This window comes from Thalassophryne amazonica, chromosome 11 (assembly GCF_902500255.1).
Source record: "Thalassophryne amazonica chromosome 11, fThaAma1.1, whole genome shotgun sequence".
Lineage (NCBI taxonomy): Eukaryota > Metazoa > Chordata > Actinopteri > Batrachoidiformes > Batrachoididae > Thalassophryne > Thalassophryne amazonica.
The window spans coordinates 32,893,700-32,908,447 of NC_047113.1; the positions used below are offsets into that span (position 1 = coordinate 32,893,700).

Consider the following 14,748-nt stretch of genomic DNA (forward strand, 5'->3'; position numbering starts at 1 on the left):
GATCAGGTGACCCTGAACCATCCCTTAGTTATGCTGCTATAGACGTAGACTGCTGGGGGGTTCCCATGATGCACTGTTTCTTTCTCTTTTTGCTCTGTATGCACCACTCTGCATTTAATCATTAGTGATCGATCTCTGCTCCCCTCCACAGCATATCTTTTTCCTGGTTCTCTCCCTCAGCCCCAACCAGTCCCAGCAGAAGACTGCCCCTCCCTGAGCCTGGTTCTGCTGGAGGTTTCTTCCTGTTAAAAGGGAGTTTTTCCTTCCCACTGTAGCCAAGTGCTTGCTCACAGGGGGTCGTTTTGACCGTTGGGGTTTTACATCATTATTGTATGGCCTTGCCTTACAATATAAAGCGCCTTGGGGCAACTGTTTGTTGTGATTTGGCGCTATATAAAAAAAAAATTGATTGATTGATTAAAAATGTCTCTTTTGAAGGCTAACAGACTGGAATGTGTCGCTCTCTGGAATGAAATACGGTTGCAGCAATGCAAGAAAAGAAACCTGCAGGTGTTTTTTCTTCTCACCTCTGCCTCCAATGAGTCAGTACATGCATCCCGTGTCGGTGTCATGCCTCTCCTCAGGCTGTGTCTCTTCACGTCCTCAATGTCTGAATTCAGCAACCTGGCAAAGGCACACAAACCATGTGTTGACTGAATTCTCTCTGCAAATTCTGAGAGATGAAGAGCCAAAAGCAACAGCAACTCTGTTAAAGAAGGATATCATTTACAGAGCTGTGCTGTAAAAACTGCACTTCAAGGCTTCTCTGTAGAAAAACCACAAGAGAAAACCTGAGTGCAAAGTATCAGTGGATGAAAAAGACAGATAGATAGATCATGTATAACGGAATTCCAAATAAAATATGGGCACTATGTGCAAAGGGTACTATCTCACTGGGCTGCAACTGTCGGAGAGTAGTTGGAGATTCGAATTTGTGACCAAACACAAATCATTCTTGGTATCGCACTGAATTAGTACTAACAACACATTAACACATGCCGCTAGAATGTTGGCCAAATGTCACACAGACTTGCAGCGAAGATGTCTGCATACATATCGTGAGAGTGTGCAGCCTTTTCAAATGCAAGAATCTGGTGATTTGCACATGAATGCCGTGCAGCACTCTCAAGGAAGTCTAATACTACTCGCGGCTGAAACAATGACACCTTTTGTGCATAGATAATAATAAAATAAAAATAAATTAATATTTAAACAAACAATAATAAATTATACAAAAGCCTAGTGTGGCTCCACAGAGGAGAAGAAAATATAACAGGAAGAAAACTGAACTGTTGTATGGTTGGGGGTGCCTGGCTGCCTTTTGTTTCTGTCTTCTATTTCTGTCTTTTGTTTTTCCTTCCAGGTGGCACGCGTTTAGGACTGAGTGGCTGTGTGGCTGAGTTATCAGGACCTCACCCTGATCACCTGAGGCTGATCATGTGCAGCTCGTCAGGACTCACAGCTGTGGTGCATCTCTATGGATTGGGGCATGGTGGCATTTAAGTCTGGAGTACACAGTGTGTATTTGCCAGAGACTCGACCTTGTGACCAGACGGGTGAGATGCAGAGACCACCAGGTTTGATGCCATGGTCTGTGAAAGAGGAGGGGGTGAGGTCTCACGCTCGTCAGCACACTTCCTGAGGTACTTTAGGTTTTGTGACTAACATTAGTACAGTCAGTAAATGTGGTGTCCCTCACACCTTATTATATTGAGCTGTTATGTTAGTCGTTTAATCAGCTTCCACTGCAGTGAGACTGTGAACTGGGTGTTCCATGCCTGCAGGGTGGGAAGCTGATTGGTAATTAAGCCAGGAAGTGTTTGCTGTTTGTGTACACCTTTGAGTGGTCTCTCTGTGTGTGGAGTGTGGACTCACATGATGGTTTCTTCTTTCACAGACTCGGTTTGTCGCGGCCACCTGGGGGGTGTCGGCGGGGTCCTTGGGTCCGAACTGTTTCTGGCTCCGGACCGTTAGTGCTGCTGGGAGCACACCGGCATTCCACCACGCCAGACCGCGCACTTATTTGTTTGTATTTTGCACATCACTGTTATGTTATTAAATTCAGTTATCCTTTGTACCGTGCTCTGCTTATTTTATACTGGGTCCTTCAAACGCTGGTCGGTTCTCCGTCCTGCGTCCGACACATAACATGAACAGGGCACTCACCCATGCTGAAAGATTTCCTGCTAGATGAAATATGTAATGTCCAGTGGTCCACACCATCAATGAGGTCCTGGCTGGCACCCTCATGCATGGGTCATGCAATCGGCAACCACAGGGTGAAATATGTAATGTCCAGCGGTCCACACCATTGATGAGGTCCTGGTCAGCACTGTCCTGCATGGATCATGTGATCAGCAGCCGCAGGATTAAATATGTAACGCCCAGTGGGAAGAGGTCCTGGCTGGCACCATCACTGGTCGTGTGCGATGTCTTCCTGTGGACATATGTCCTCCTTGATTCTTGGGAATGACCAGTACTCGTCCACCACTGCGCTGTGCACATGGGCTCTTGCTATGGTCCATGATATAAAAAAGAAAGATAATCCCAGGTGGTGTGGACAGGCATGTCCAGCCCACTGATCATGCATGCACGTGGGCCAGCAGTTCAGCCATTGCTGCTGGGTTCCCTTGGCCACTTACAGAAGTGCTGTCTTTCTCTCATTATCTCTGCTAGTTTGAGTAGTCCTAGAGTAACTCATGCATGTCTCCCACAGGGAATGTCAGATCCCCATTTGTGTCTCCAATCAGTCACAATGTAGTTTCATCCATTGTCAACCCCTCACAAAGTTCTTTCACAATTCTCACACATAATGAGTTGTGGGGACTACATTCAGAGGGCTTCCCGATGACTGCGATGGTTCTGGGAGTGTGTGACAAGGACCCTTGTTACCTCAGCAACTGTGAAGTGTTCAAAATCCAGGCACAGTGTGCGTGACACCCTGTGACACCCTGAGACTCAAGCGAGGGAATTGCAACACCCAGCAAACGTCACGCAAAATCAAGTGAATTCCCTCACAATTTCCATTCGCATGCTGTTACAGTCCAGTGAGATAGAACCCTGAATAAAAACGAGTTTTCACTTTCATTTCTGAGTCGAAACAAAGGTCTTCTTCAAGTTGAGTTATTTTCAAGACAGCAGGTGAACTTTCATTTTGTTAAACTATCTTGAAATATTTTGCTGGCGTACCAAATTGACACCTACATGCAGGCGTGTGCATGTGAATGCTTACCTGTGTATTAGTGTCTGTCCCGTTGAATGACGTCTGCCTTGACTGAAAACCTTAATGGGTTCAGGACCCTGGAGGCTCCCCCTGCAGTCTGTTACTGCCACCCTGCTGCTGCTTGATGCCTCACAAGTCTCACATGACGCCATCGCTGTGACCTTTGATGTCTCATCTTCTGATTGGCCAGACTGGTCCTCATTTTCACTGATCTGAAACAAAGAAAGGAATTATTTTATTTTGTTTAAAGGAGGGTTTATTTCATACTCTTATCTTCCAGATGGTGAAAAACCTTCTCCAGTGGGTGGCCGTCTGTTCCTTTCAGTCTGTTCCTCCCTTCCTCAGCTGGAGGCGCGAGACCTGGCGGAGGTGATGGATGAGGTTTAGACCCACTCTGCACTTCTGAAGTGGGACCTGAAGCATAACGCAGGCAAGAGAAAGATCGTAAACGTTACTGAAACATACATCAGGTAATACAAATCAGGTGTCTGTTTACTCAATTCTCTATATGTTTTTGTCAAGAAAATTTATAACTTCATGTAACTTTGTGATAGCATCTTTGCGGCAGAATGTTTTTTGCGTACACATACTGCTGACACCCTTGAATTACTCATAGTGTCCATGCAAGAAATTCTTGTGATTGTCTTCCGGATGCAGATTGTGCAAACTGTGACCCGACCAGAGGCTAATCTTGTGAAACCATCCAAAACTATCCATACATGCTGAAATCAGAGGAAGCCACTCATTAATTCCTGCATAATAGATTTGTTGTGACAGTTTCATGCTTCTCCTATATAAGACTGTTCAAGCCCAGAGCTCAGTGAACAACCTTTGCTCCAAGTATTCAAGATCTTTAAACTTATTCATTTTCTCTCGTGTGATCTCTGGCTCTTATGTCATTTTTATTCTGACAATTTTGAATGTGTTTATGAAAGAAAAACTGCACAAAATGTATAAATCATTTACATGTAAATGACACAACAAAGTACAATGGAACAGAAAGAGTAAATTACTGGTAAGTAAAATCTGTTGTGAAAGTGTAGTGACACGGACCCACAACAGGGGGCGCAAATGAACGGTCAATAGATGAGCCAAAAAAGTAACAATTTAATGTTGTGAAGGTGCACAACGAATACACAGACAATCTCAGAATCTGATAACAGTCAATCCACAACGGTGACGTGTGGGCAGGCTCGAGGATAGAAGACGTCTGTCCTGAGAAGAGCCGGAATCACACGATTTCCGCCGCCACCGAACCTGGTGAATACTGGAGCCGCCAAGTCCCGAATTCCCAGGTGATCACCGTCCCCGACTGTCGGATCTGGTACTGCTGGCGAAGAACAAAGACAGTCAAGTGTGGGTGTGTGTACACCCCGTAACAACAACGGTGGGAATGCCACCTCCACCTCTAACACACACTCGTGCAGCGTCTGTTTAACCACTTATCTGATGGGACGTAGGACGAAACAGTCGCGACCCACGCCGGTCCTCTGGTTGACAGCTGCAACACAATAGCTCTTGGAATCAATTAATACAGGCAGAGAAGTTACCTCCATAGAAGTACGATATCTCGGCAACGAGGTGGAGATGACGTCTGGTCTTTATGGAGTGAGATGATGTAGAGTAGATGGGTGACAGCTGTCAAGAGATAATGAGTGACAGCTGTCACCCTCGGCTGTATCCGTGGCGGCAGCGCCCTCTCGTGCCTGAAGCCCGCACTTCAGGCAGGGCGCCCTCTGGTGGTGGGCCAGCAGTACCTCCTCTTCTGGCGGCCCACACAACAAAATCTGCATCCTCACAAAATAAAAGCAATAAAAAGTTATTTTCTGCATAAAATAGCACGAAACCCTAAATATTTTTAAATATTAGTTATTAAGAACTTGGAATTACATGAACGACTACAACAAACTATGATGTGTGTCTGTTAATCTGTACACATGTAAGAATTGTCTGTGCAAAACTAATCTGCACAATCGTAAAGTCGATCAAAACATCTTCCCTGCGCATTTAACAGAGTTTCCAGTCTGAATGTGAGCTCTGTAAAATGACTGCTGATGGCACAGATATCTTTAATGTGAGGTCAAAGGAGATGACACACCCCATGGTTGAGCAGTTTAACAGTTTTTACATTTTACTCAAGGACATTCAGTTTGGTTAGTGGACAGTTTTAATATATGTGATAAATTAATTAGTCTACTCACAAAAAAACTTTTTCTACTGTAATTTTTGTACTGTGATTACTACAGAGTGCTATGAGTAACACACACACACACATATATATATATATACATATACAACCCCTGGCAAAAATTATGGAATCACCGGCCTCAGAGGATGTTCATTCAGTTGTTTAATTTTGTAGAAAAAAAGCAGATCACAGACATGACACAAAACTAAAGTCATTTCAAATGGCAACTTTCTGGCTTTAAGAAACACTATAAGAAATCAAGAAAAAAGGATTGTGGCAGTCAGTAACGGTTACTTTTTTAGACCAAGCAGAGGAAAAAAATATGGAATCACTCAATTCTGAGGAAAAAATTATGGAATCACCCTGTAAATTTTCATCCCCCAAATTAACACCTGCATCAAATCAGATCTGCTCATTGACATTGACCCTGTGCCATGACATTGACCCTATGTGTCTTTTTGCAAGGAATGTTTTTGCAGTTTTTGCTCTATGGCAAGATGCATTATCATCTTGAAAAATGATTTCATCATCCCCAAACATCCTTTCAATTGTCCAAAATATCAACATAAACTTGTGCATTTATTGATGATGTAATGACAGCCATCTCCCCAGTGCCTTTACCTGACATGCAGCCCCATATCATCAATGACTGTGGAAATTTACATGTTCTCTTCAGGCAGTCATCTTTATAAATCTCATTGGAACGACACCAAACAAAAGTTCCAGCATCATCACCTTGCCCAATGCAGATTCGAGATTCATCACTGAATATGACTTTCATCCAGTCATCCACAGTCCACAATTGCTTTTCCTTAGCCCATTGTAACCTTGTTTTTTTCTGTTTAGGTGTTAATGATGCCTTTCCTTTAGCTTTTCTGTATGTAAATCCCATTTCCTTTAGGCGGTTTCTTACAGTTCGGTCACAGACGTTGACTCCAGTTTCCTTCCATTCGTTCCTCATTTGTTTTGTTGTGCATTTTCGATTTTTGAGACATATTGCTTTAAGTTTTCTGTCTTGATGCTTTGATGTCTTCCTTGGTCTACCAGTATGTTTGCCTTTAACAACCTTCCCATGTTGTTTGTATTTGGTCATCAGTTTAGACACAGCTGACTGTGAACAACCAACATCTTTTGCAACATTGCATGATGATTTACTCTCTTTTAAGAGTTTGATAATCCTCTCCTTTGTTTCAATTGACATCTCTCATGTTGGAGCCATGATTCATGTCAGTCCACTTGGTGCAACAGCTCTCCAAGGTGTGTTCACTCCTTTTTAGATGCAGACTAACGAGCAGATTTGATATGATGCAGGTGTTAGTTTTGGGGATGAAAATTTACAGGGTGATTCCATAATTCTTTCCTCAGAATTGAGTGATTCCATATTTTTTTCCTCTGCTTGGTCTAAAAAAGTAACCGTTACTGACTGCCACAATCTTTTTTTCTTGATTTCTTATAGTGTTTCTTAAAGCCAGAAAGTTGCCATTTGAATTGACTTTAGTTTTGTGTCATGTCTGTGATCTGCTTTTTTTTCTACAAAATTAAACAACTGAATGAACATCCTCTGAGGCCGGTGATTCCATAATTTTTGCCAGGGGTTGTATATATGTGTGTGTGTGTGTGTGTGTGTGTGTGTGTGTGTGTGTGTGTGTGTGTGTGTGTGTGTGTGTGTGTGTGTGTGTGTGTGTGTGTGTGTGTGTGTGTGTGTGTGTGTGTGTGTGTGTGTGTGTGTGTGTGTGTGTGTTGATGATGATGATGTATACTTTATTGAGCAAGTTAAAAACATTTATACATTGCGCACATTCATCTTTGAAAATCCACACATTACTCAAAGGGAGTAGAATGAAGTAAAACTTATATTTTCTACCCCCTTTCACATGTTTTATTTTCGACTACGCAGACAAGAATAAATAAAAAAATTTTGAGATCATATATACCTATATAAACACACACCTTGCATTATACATATCAACATGTATTTACATAAATACACTACCTCTATACACAAATACCCTTACATACACCAATACACACACTAAATTCAATGAGATTTGACAGTATAACACTTTTAACCCACATACATGCACCCATGGGCACCCAGGCCCATGCATGCATGCACATTTACCTATATTCGATTAAACTTGATGATATAATAATTTTTTTTTTTTCCCGCACACATGTATCATGGGCAACTCGTGTGCATTCATATTTCACATACATTCGTCATGACCAAATAATATAACAGTTTAGATCCACAAACATGCACACCTGTATGTATACTAAGAATTATGTTATTCAGTTTCATATTTTTTAATATTTTGAGTTTTAAATTTCTTTTGAATTGATGTACTGTAGTACATACTTTGATGTCCTCAGTTAGATTATTCCATAAATCCACCCCATGTCTCGTAAGGCACATTTGTTTCATTGTTGTACGAGCACACTGTTTTTTTAAATTATATTTCCTTCTTAGATTGTAATCTCCCTCTCTTTCACTAAACAATTTTTGGAGGTTATCTGATAGTAGGTTTTGTTTCACTTTAAAAATAATTTGTAAAGTTTTAAATTCTGCAAGATCTTTCAATTTTAGTATTTTGGATTGTAAAAACAGTGTACTCGTATGATCTCTGAAGCCTACATTATGGATGATTCTTATTGCCCTTTTCTGTAACTCAAAAAGTGTGTCTACATTACTTTTAAATGCATTACCCCATACCTCAATGCCATAGCTAATATAAAGTAATATTAATGTGCAATAAATAATATATAAGGACTCCTGATCTAAGAAATGTTTGGCTTTCCCCATTATGGAAATACTTCTGGCCATTTTGGATTGTATGCTAGCAATGTGGGTTTTCCAGCACATCCTGTGACCGATTATTATTCCTAAAAATCTATATTGGTTAACCCTTTCAATAGGAACCATGTCAATTTTAAGATTTACTTTTGTTTTCATTTCTTGGTTTCCAAAGAGCATTAATTTTGTCTTTGAAATATTAAGTGACAATTTATTACTATCAAACCAATTTTTTAATTTAATAATTTCTATTTGCATTTCGATCATAAGTTGTTCCAGGTTTTCCCCAGAACATACTATCGTTGTGTTATCAGCAAAGAGGATAAATTTCAGTTTTTCAGAGATGAATTGCAAGTCATTAATATAAATTAAAAAAAGTTTAGGTCCTAAAACGGACCCTTGTGGAACTCCACAATGTATCTGTTTAAACAAAGATTTATATTCTCCTATTTGTACATATTGTTGTCTGTTGTTTAAATAAGATTGGAGCCAATTTAGTGCAATACCCCTTATGCCAATTTTTTCCAATTTACATAATAATATGTTGTGGTTAATAGTATCAAACGCCTTTTTTAAGTCACTGAAGATCGCCATTGTATGTTTCTTTTTATCAATATTATTTGTTATTTCTTCCACTAAATCAATTAAAGCTAAAGTTGTTGATCTATTTTTTCTGAAACCATACTGGTTATCGTTTAATATCTTGAACTTTTCAATGTATTGATCTAACCGTACTGTATATAGTTTTTCTAAAATTTTTGAGAATTGAGATAACACAGATATAGGTCTATAAATTGAGAATAGATACTTATCTCCACTTTTATATATAGGTGTAATTTTGGCAATCTTCATTTGACTTGGAAACTCTCCATTAATAAAAGATAAGTTATAGATATGACTTAGAGGTTTTGCAATTTCATTAATGACTTGTTTAATTATTGTAGTGTCCAACTTATTGCAATCTACTGATTTTTTTACCTTCAGTTCATTAACAGTGTTTATTATTTCCATTTCGTCTGTTGCTGATAGAAAGAATGAATTTGAGTTTACTTGTTCAGTACCTATTTCTGAGGCTGAATATGGCATTTTTATTTCAGCTGCCAATTCTGGCCCTATATTGACAAAATAATGATTAAATGCATTTACTAGCTCTTCGTTGTTATAGATCTTTTTATCACTGTCAATGAAATAGTCCGGCAAGGTACTACGGTTCTCCTTTTTCCTGATGACACTATTTATTACATTCCAGAGGCCTTTAATATTTCCCTTGTTTTGTTCTAGTTGTGTTTTATAATACATCTTTTTACAATTTCTTAATACACATGTCAACTTATTTTTATATATTTTATATTTATTTTCTGTTTCGATTGTTCTTTCTTTAATAAATACCCTGTATAGCCAGTTTTTCTTTTTACAGGCATTAATTAAACTGCTTGTCATCCATGGGTTGGTTTTAGCTTGTTGTTTGATTTGGATTGATTTCACAGGGCAACATTGATCATAGAGAGTCAAAAATTTATTCAAAAAAGTGTTATAAGCCGAGTTAACCTCAGTTTCATCTAATATTACTTTCCAGTCTTATTTTAATAGACTTTGTTTGAATATCATTATTGATTCATTGTATATGTGTGTATGTATTTTGTTGTCACGTACAATGTTTGACGAAATTGTATCCTAGGTCTTTTGGATCCTTTGGATCTATGAAGCTTAAATATGAAAAAGTATTGGTATCAGTATCGATATCAGCGATACTGGGCCTGTATTTACTTGGTATCAGATCAATACCAAAATTCCCGGTATCGCCCACCTCTAGTTTGCAGCTAGCAACCAGACTGTGATATTATGGTGCAACTCTACTCTGATTGGTTGTTAATGCTGCCACTCAGTATGTTCAATTCAATAATACAAATTCTGAACTCAGGGAAGTCACATGTGGGGTGCCGCAGGGCTCAGTGCTGGGTCCTTTGTTGTTTATAATCTATATAAATGATATAAGTTGGGTGTCGAGTTCACTGAGATGTGTCCTTTTTGGGGATGATACAGCTGTGTTCTGTAGTGGTGAAAATCTTGAACAGCTTCTGGACATAGTGAAGAAAGAACTGGAAAAATTTAAGGTTTGGTTTGACGCTAATAAGTTGTCACTCAGCCTTGGGAAAACCAAATGTATTATATTTGGAAATAAACAGGCACCCAAATGTAAAAATTTAACTATAAACAATAAGGAAATTGAGTTAGTAAGAGAGAATAAATTTTTAAGTGTTATAATTGATAATAAACTTAGCTGGAAACCACATATGAATTATGTGAAATCAAAATTGTCAAAAACTATAGCCATTTTGTATAAAGCCAAAGACGTACTGCCACAAGAAGAGTTACTTACTTTATGTCATTCTCTGATGGTACCATATATGACATATTGTGTTGAGTCATGGGGAAACACTTACAAATCAAACACCAATCCAATATTCCTTTTGCAAAAACGAGCCATACGAATCATCTGCAATAAACATTATCATGAACCAATTCATTCTCTATTTGTGTCTTTAAATTTATTAAAATTCATAGATTTGGTCGATTACATTACAATTCAAACTTTGTTTCCAGTGAAAAACCAAGCCTTACCGAGACATGTCCAGAGTCTGTTCAGATTGAGGGAATCCAGATATAGTTTAAGAGGTTGTGCAATTTTTATGAAACCACCAGTAAGAACAAATGTAAAGGGTTTTTGTGTGTCTGTGGTTGGGGTGAAGAAATGGAACGAATGTTCAACAGAGGTTAGAATGAGTGGTACCTTAGTAAGATTTAAGAAACTAATCAAAAAGAACATCATGTCTAAGTATCATAAAGAAGCAAATATAATTTGATTTATAGGGAATGTTCAATTTATAAGTGGGATTTATTGTATATTTGAATGTGTGGATATATGTGTATGTAGATATATAGATATGGGTAGGTGTATATGTATATAAGTGACCGTGTATATGTATGTATATATATGTATATATTTATGTATGTAAAGTATATACGTATGTATATAGGTATATATGGCACAGCCCAAGCAGAGGGTCAATCAATCAATCAATCAATTGTTTTTTTATATAGCGCCAAATCACAACAAACAGTTGCCCCAAGGCGCTTTATATTGTAAGGCAAGGCCATACAATAATTATGTAAAACCCCAACGGTCAAAACGACCCCCTGTGAGCAAGCACTTGGCTACAGTGGGAAGGAAAAACTCCCTTTTAACAGGAAGAAACCTCCAGCAGAACCAGGCTCAGGGAGGGGCAGTCTTCTGCTGGGACTGGTTGGGGCTGAGGGAGAGAACCAGGAAAAAGACATGCTGTGGAGGGGAGCACCACCAAAAGCCTGGTCTGCTTGAGGTTTCTTCCTTATAGGGAGTTTTTCCTCACCACAGTTGCCTAGTGCTTGTTCTGGGGGTTGGTTGGTAAGGTTAGTCCTTACTTGCGTAAAGTGCCTTGATTTGACTTTCTTGTGATCTGGTACTATATAAATATAATTATAAGTGAATAGTATATTGATGTGTATGTCTGTGTGTCGACATGTAGTAGTGAATTTGTATTTATGTAAATATGACTGATTAGAATTGATGGACTTGTACTAGCAGGGGTGGGCGCTAATAAGCTTTGCTTCAGCCCACACCCTTTCGGACTCACTAGTTTTGTTTATGCGTTTGTGGAATTGTTCATTTTTTTCTATTTGAATATTTTGTGTGCCGAATAAAAACTTTTGTCACTTTGTCACTGAATGCTAACATTTGTCACTTTGTCACTGAATGCTAACATCTGCTAAATGTCTTTTAAATCACTTCAGAGGCATTATTAGGATATGACCAAAGCGCCACACTGTGGCGTGAAACTCGCTGTTATGGTAGACGAAGGCACAAACCGGAAATGGCACAAAAAATCTGCCCAAAGGGGAAAATGCCACAAACCGGACAACATTGTCGTAAAAAGCTGTATAAAGCCACAAACCGATGGTAGACAAAGCCACAAACCGGACAATATTGTCGTCAAAAGCCACAAACCGATGGTAAACAAAGCCACAAACCGAAAATGACACAAAAACTCTGACGATGGTAAACAAAGTCACAAACCGCAAATGGCACAAAAAATCTGCCCATGGTAGACGAAGCCACAAATCGGACAACATTGTTTTAAAAAGCAATTATTCCATTTTAAATTATTGTTTGACGCTATATACACAGATAGTGAAGCGCTTCGGTCATTAATGTCAGTGACATTGAACATATAATGTGTGAAATACCAAGTGTTCCAATACTTTTGGAGGGCACTGTATTAGGATGAGTACAAAATGAGTGTGGTGTTATTACTGTTTTGTTTAAGAATGTTTAATTTTCACTGTTGCTATACTTTGTGTGAAATCATAGTCATATCGTATATCATATTGATATGACTATATTGCAATATGATAAGTTTCCATATTGTACAGCCCTACTGTCAACTAGCTGAAAACTTTGAATATTAATTTACATCTACATTTAAAAAAATGCTTAAAGTGACAGGGGGTTAAAAGGGCTGTAATTAGGGGGGTCTGAGGAGTGGAGACCCCCAGAAGGTGAAAGACAAAAAAAGAAAAATATTTTAAAGACAGGGGAGCCCCAGGGAGCCCCCCCCCCCCCCAGAAACTGAAAGGTTTAGCCATGCTCAACTGAAGCATTTACTCAAAAAAAAAAAGTCTGAAGGACCTAAATGACATGGTGCTGAAGAGCTTTGCTCGTCATGTCCGTGACATATACTGTCAGGGATTGACAGTGGGGTTGGTTTTCTGTTTTGTGTTTGGTCAGTTTGGTTATCTTCCTTTTGTTCATGTATGCTTTGCTTTGTGTTCCTTTTCTGGTAGGGGTGTGTCTGTTGCTGTCTCGCTCTCTGTCTCTGGCCACGCCCTGTTTCTGGTTCCTTCCTTGCACACCTGTCCTGGATTTGCTGATTGGCTTCTGGGGTATACGATATCGTATATACTCACTGTCTGTGTTCGTTCCTCACCAGATTGATGTGCCCTGTGCTTTCTCTCCAGCTCTTGACCTCGTGATCTCTAGTCTTGCCTGCTTCATTGTGTTTTCGACCTCCTGCTTGTTTGTACCGACCACAACTAGCCTTATGATCATTGTACTGCTGCTGAGCCTTTTGGACTGCCTATCCGTGTACTGACCTTTGCTTACCACATTAAAACCGTTCTGCAACAAGAGTTGCTTGTGTGAGCCTCGCATTTGTGTCCTCCCACCCTCACCTGTCATATATACATATTATATGACAAAGGTTATATTTACACACAAACAAAACTGCGTTTCCACCGAGCTAGCAGCATGTGATGTCACCACACTAACGTCTGTGAGATCATACCATAAAATTAGGTACAGAATGCGAATTCTTAACCTCTTAAAATATGCCAAGGTTAGCCATCTTCAAACTTGTCCAAGGTCTGTGTCCCAAGAATGTTCCCTGTGAATTTGAAGACTGCTGCAGTAATACAATTGGACTTATGCTGTACACATACAGATGGATGGATGGACAGACAGGCGGACGGACGCCAGGTCTTCACAATACACGATGGCCATATGTTGGCCTCGGGTAACAACAAAACCAGTACGCGGTAAATCATCTGGAGGCATTTGCAATATTCGCTGGGGTGTCTCTACCCGAAGTAGAAGCACTATTGGATTAAGAGTTTGATCATTTTCACTGGATTAAGGAAAGCAAACAGCAGTCTGTACACAAAGAAGTCAATACACGGCATCAGGTACAGACTACATCGCCAGGATTGTTAGGCGTTATATAAAACAAATAATGAATGTATTCTTACCGTTGCACTCATAAACATTCATTATTTGTACAATATATACTGTGTGTGTGTGTGTGTGTGTGTGTTCGGTGAACCTACTGCATACATATGCGCACGTTCCTGCTCACCTTGCTCAGAGAGATGGAGCTGCTGCAGCAACAGGTTGAGCCAGTAGCTGGTCAGTCCACTGCTGGATAACACCGGGTCGCGGGTCATTTCAATCACCTTGGTGGACTCACAAGAGTCCAATCCCAGCAGCAGGCGGCGAGCCTCATAAAGACACGAGATGTTCTTTTCCAAACCTTTCACCACTACTGACTGAAACACATGCACCCAGACTTTACATCAGTATTCAACACACAGCATTAAAACAAACAGAAATACAGAAATCGCACAACACTGTATAATGTGTTAGTCTGGCTGTTTGACCACGATACACAGAATAAAATGAGCAGATTCACAGCCAAACAAAATACATAATGTCCTTGTAGAAGGACATGACTGGAATGACCATGAGTCTCCTGAGGATAAACTTGCACCTTGCTGGTCTGCTTTAATTTAGGCTTGATGCTAATGAAGACTCCGAGGTTTTGCATCATCTGAGCCAGTTTACAGGTATCTGCCTCTCCGTCGTCACGCATGTCAAACATCAAACACACAGGCAGGCAATCCTGCATGAGCACACATGCACAAATGAGTCAATTTTTGCAGAAAAAGACTTTA

The 14,748-nt window shown here is 39.7% G+C and overlaps 1 protein-coding gene across 1 annotated transcript in view; it reads right to left on the minus strand.

Annotated features, from left to right (window-relative positions):
* bicc2 (bicaudal C homolog 2) overlaps positions 1–14,748 on the minus strand; it is a 75,918-nt gene that overhangs the window by 43,818 nt on the left and 17,352 nt on the right. Inside the window, exons 9-13 of the mRNA XM_034181594.1 lie at positions 14,565–14,696; positions 14,142–14,343; positions 3,516–3,637; positions 3,233–3,435; positions 528–624 (exon numbers count right to left, since the gene is read on the minus strand). Coding sequence (XP_034037485.1) covers positions 528–624; positions 3,233–3,435; positions 3,516–3,637; positions 14,142–14,343; positions 14,565–14,696 — 756 coding nt within the window. The remainder of the gene's footprint in view (positions 1–527; positions 625–3,232; positions 3,436–3,515; positions 3,638–14,141; positions 14,344–14,564; positions 14,697–14,748) is intronic.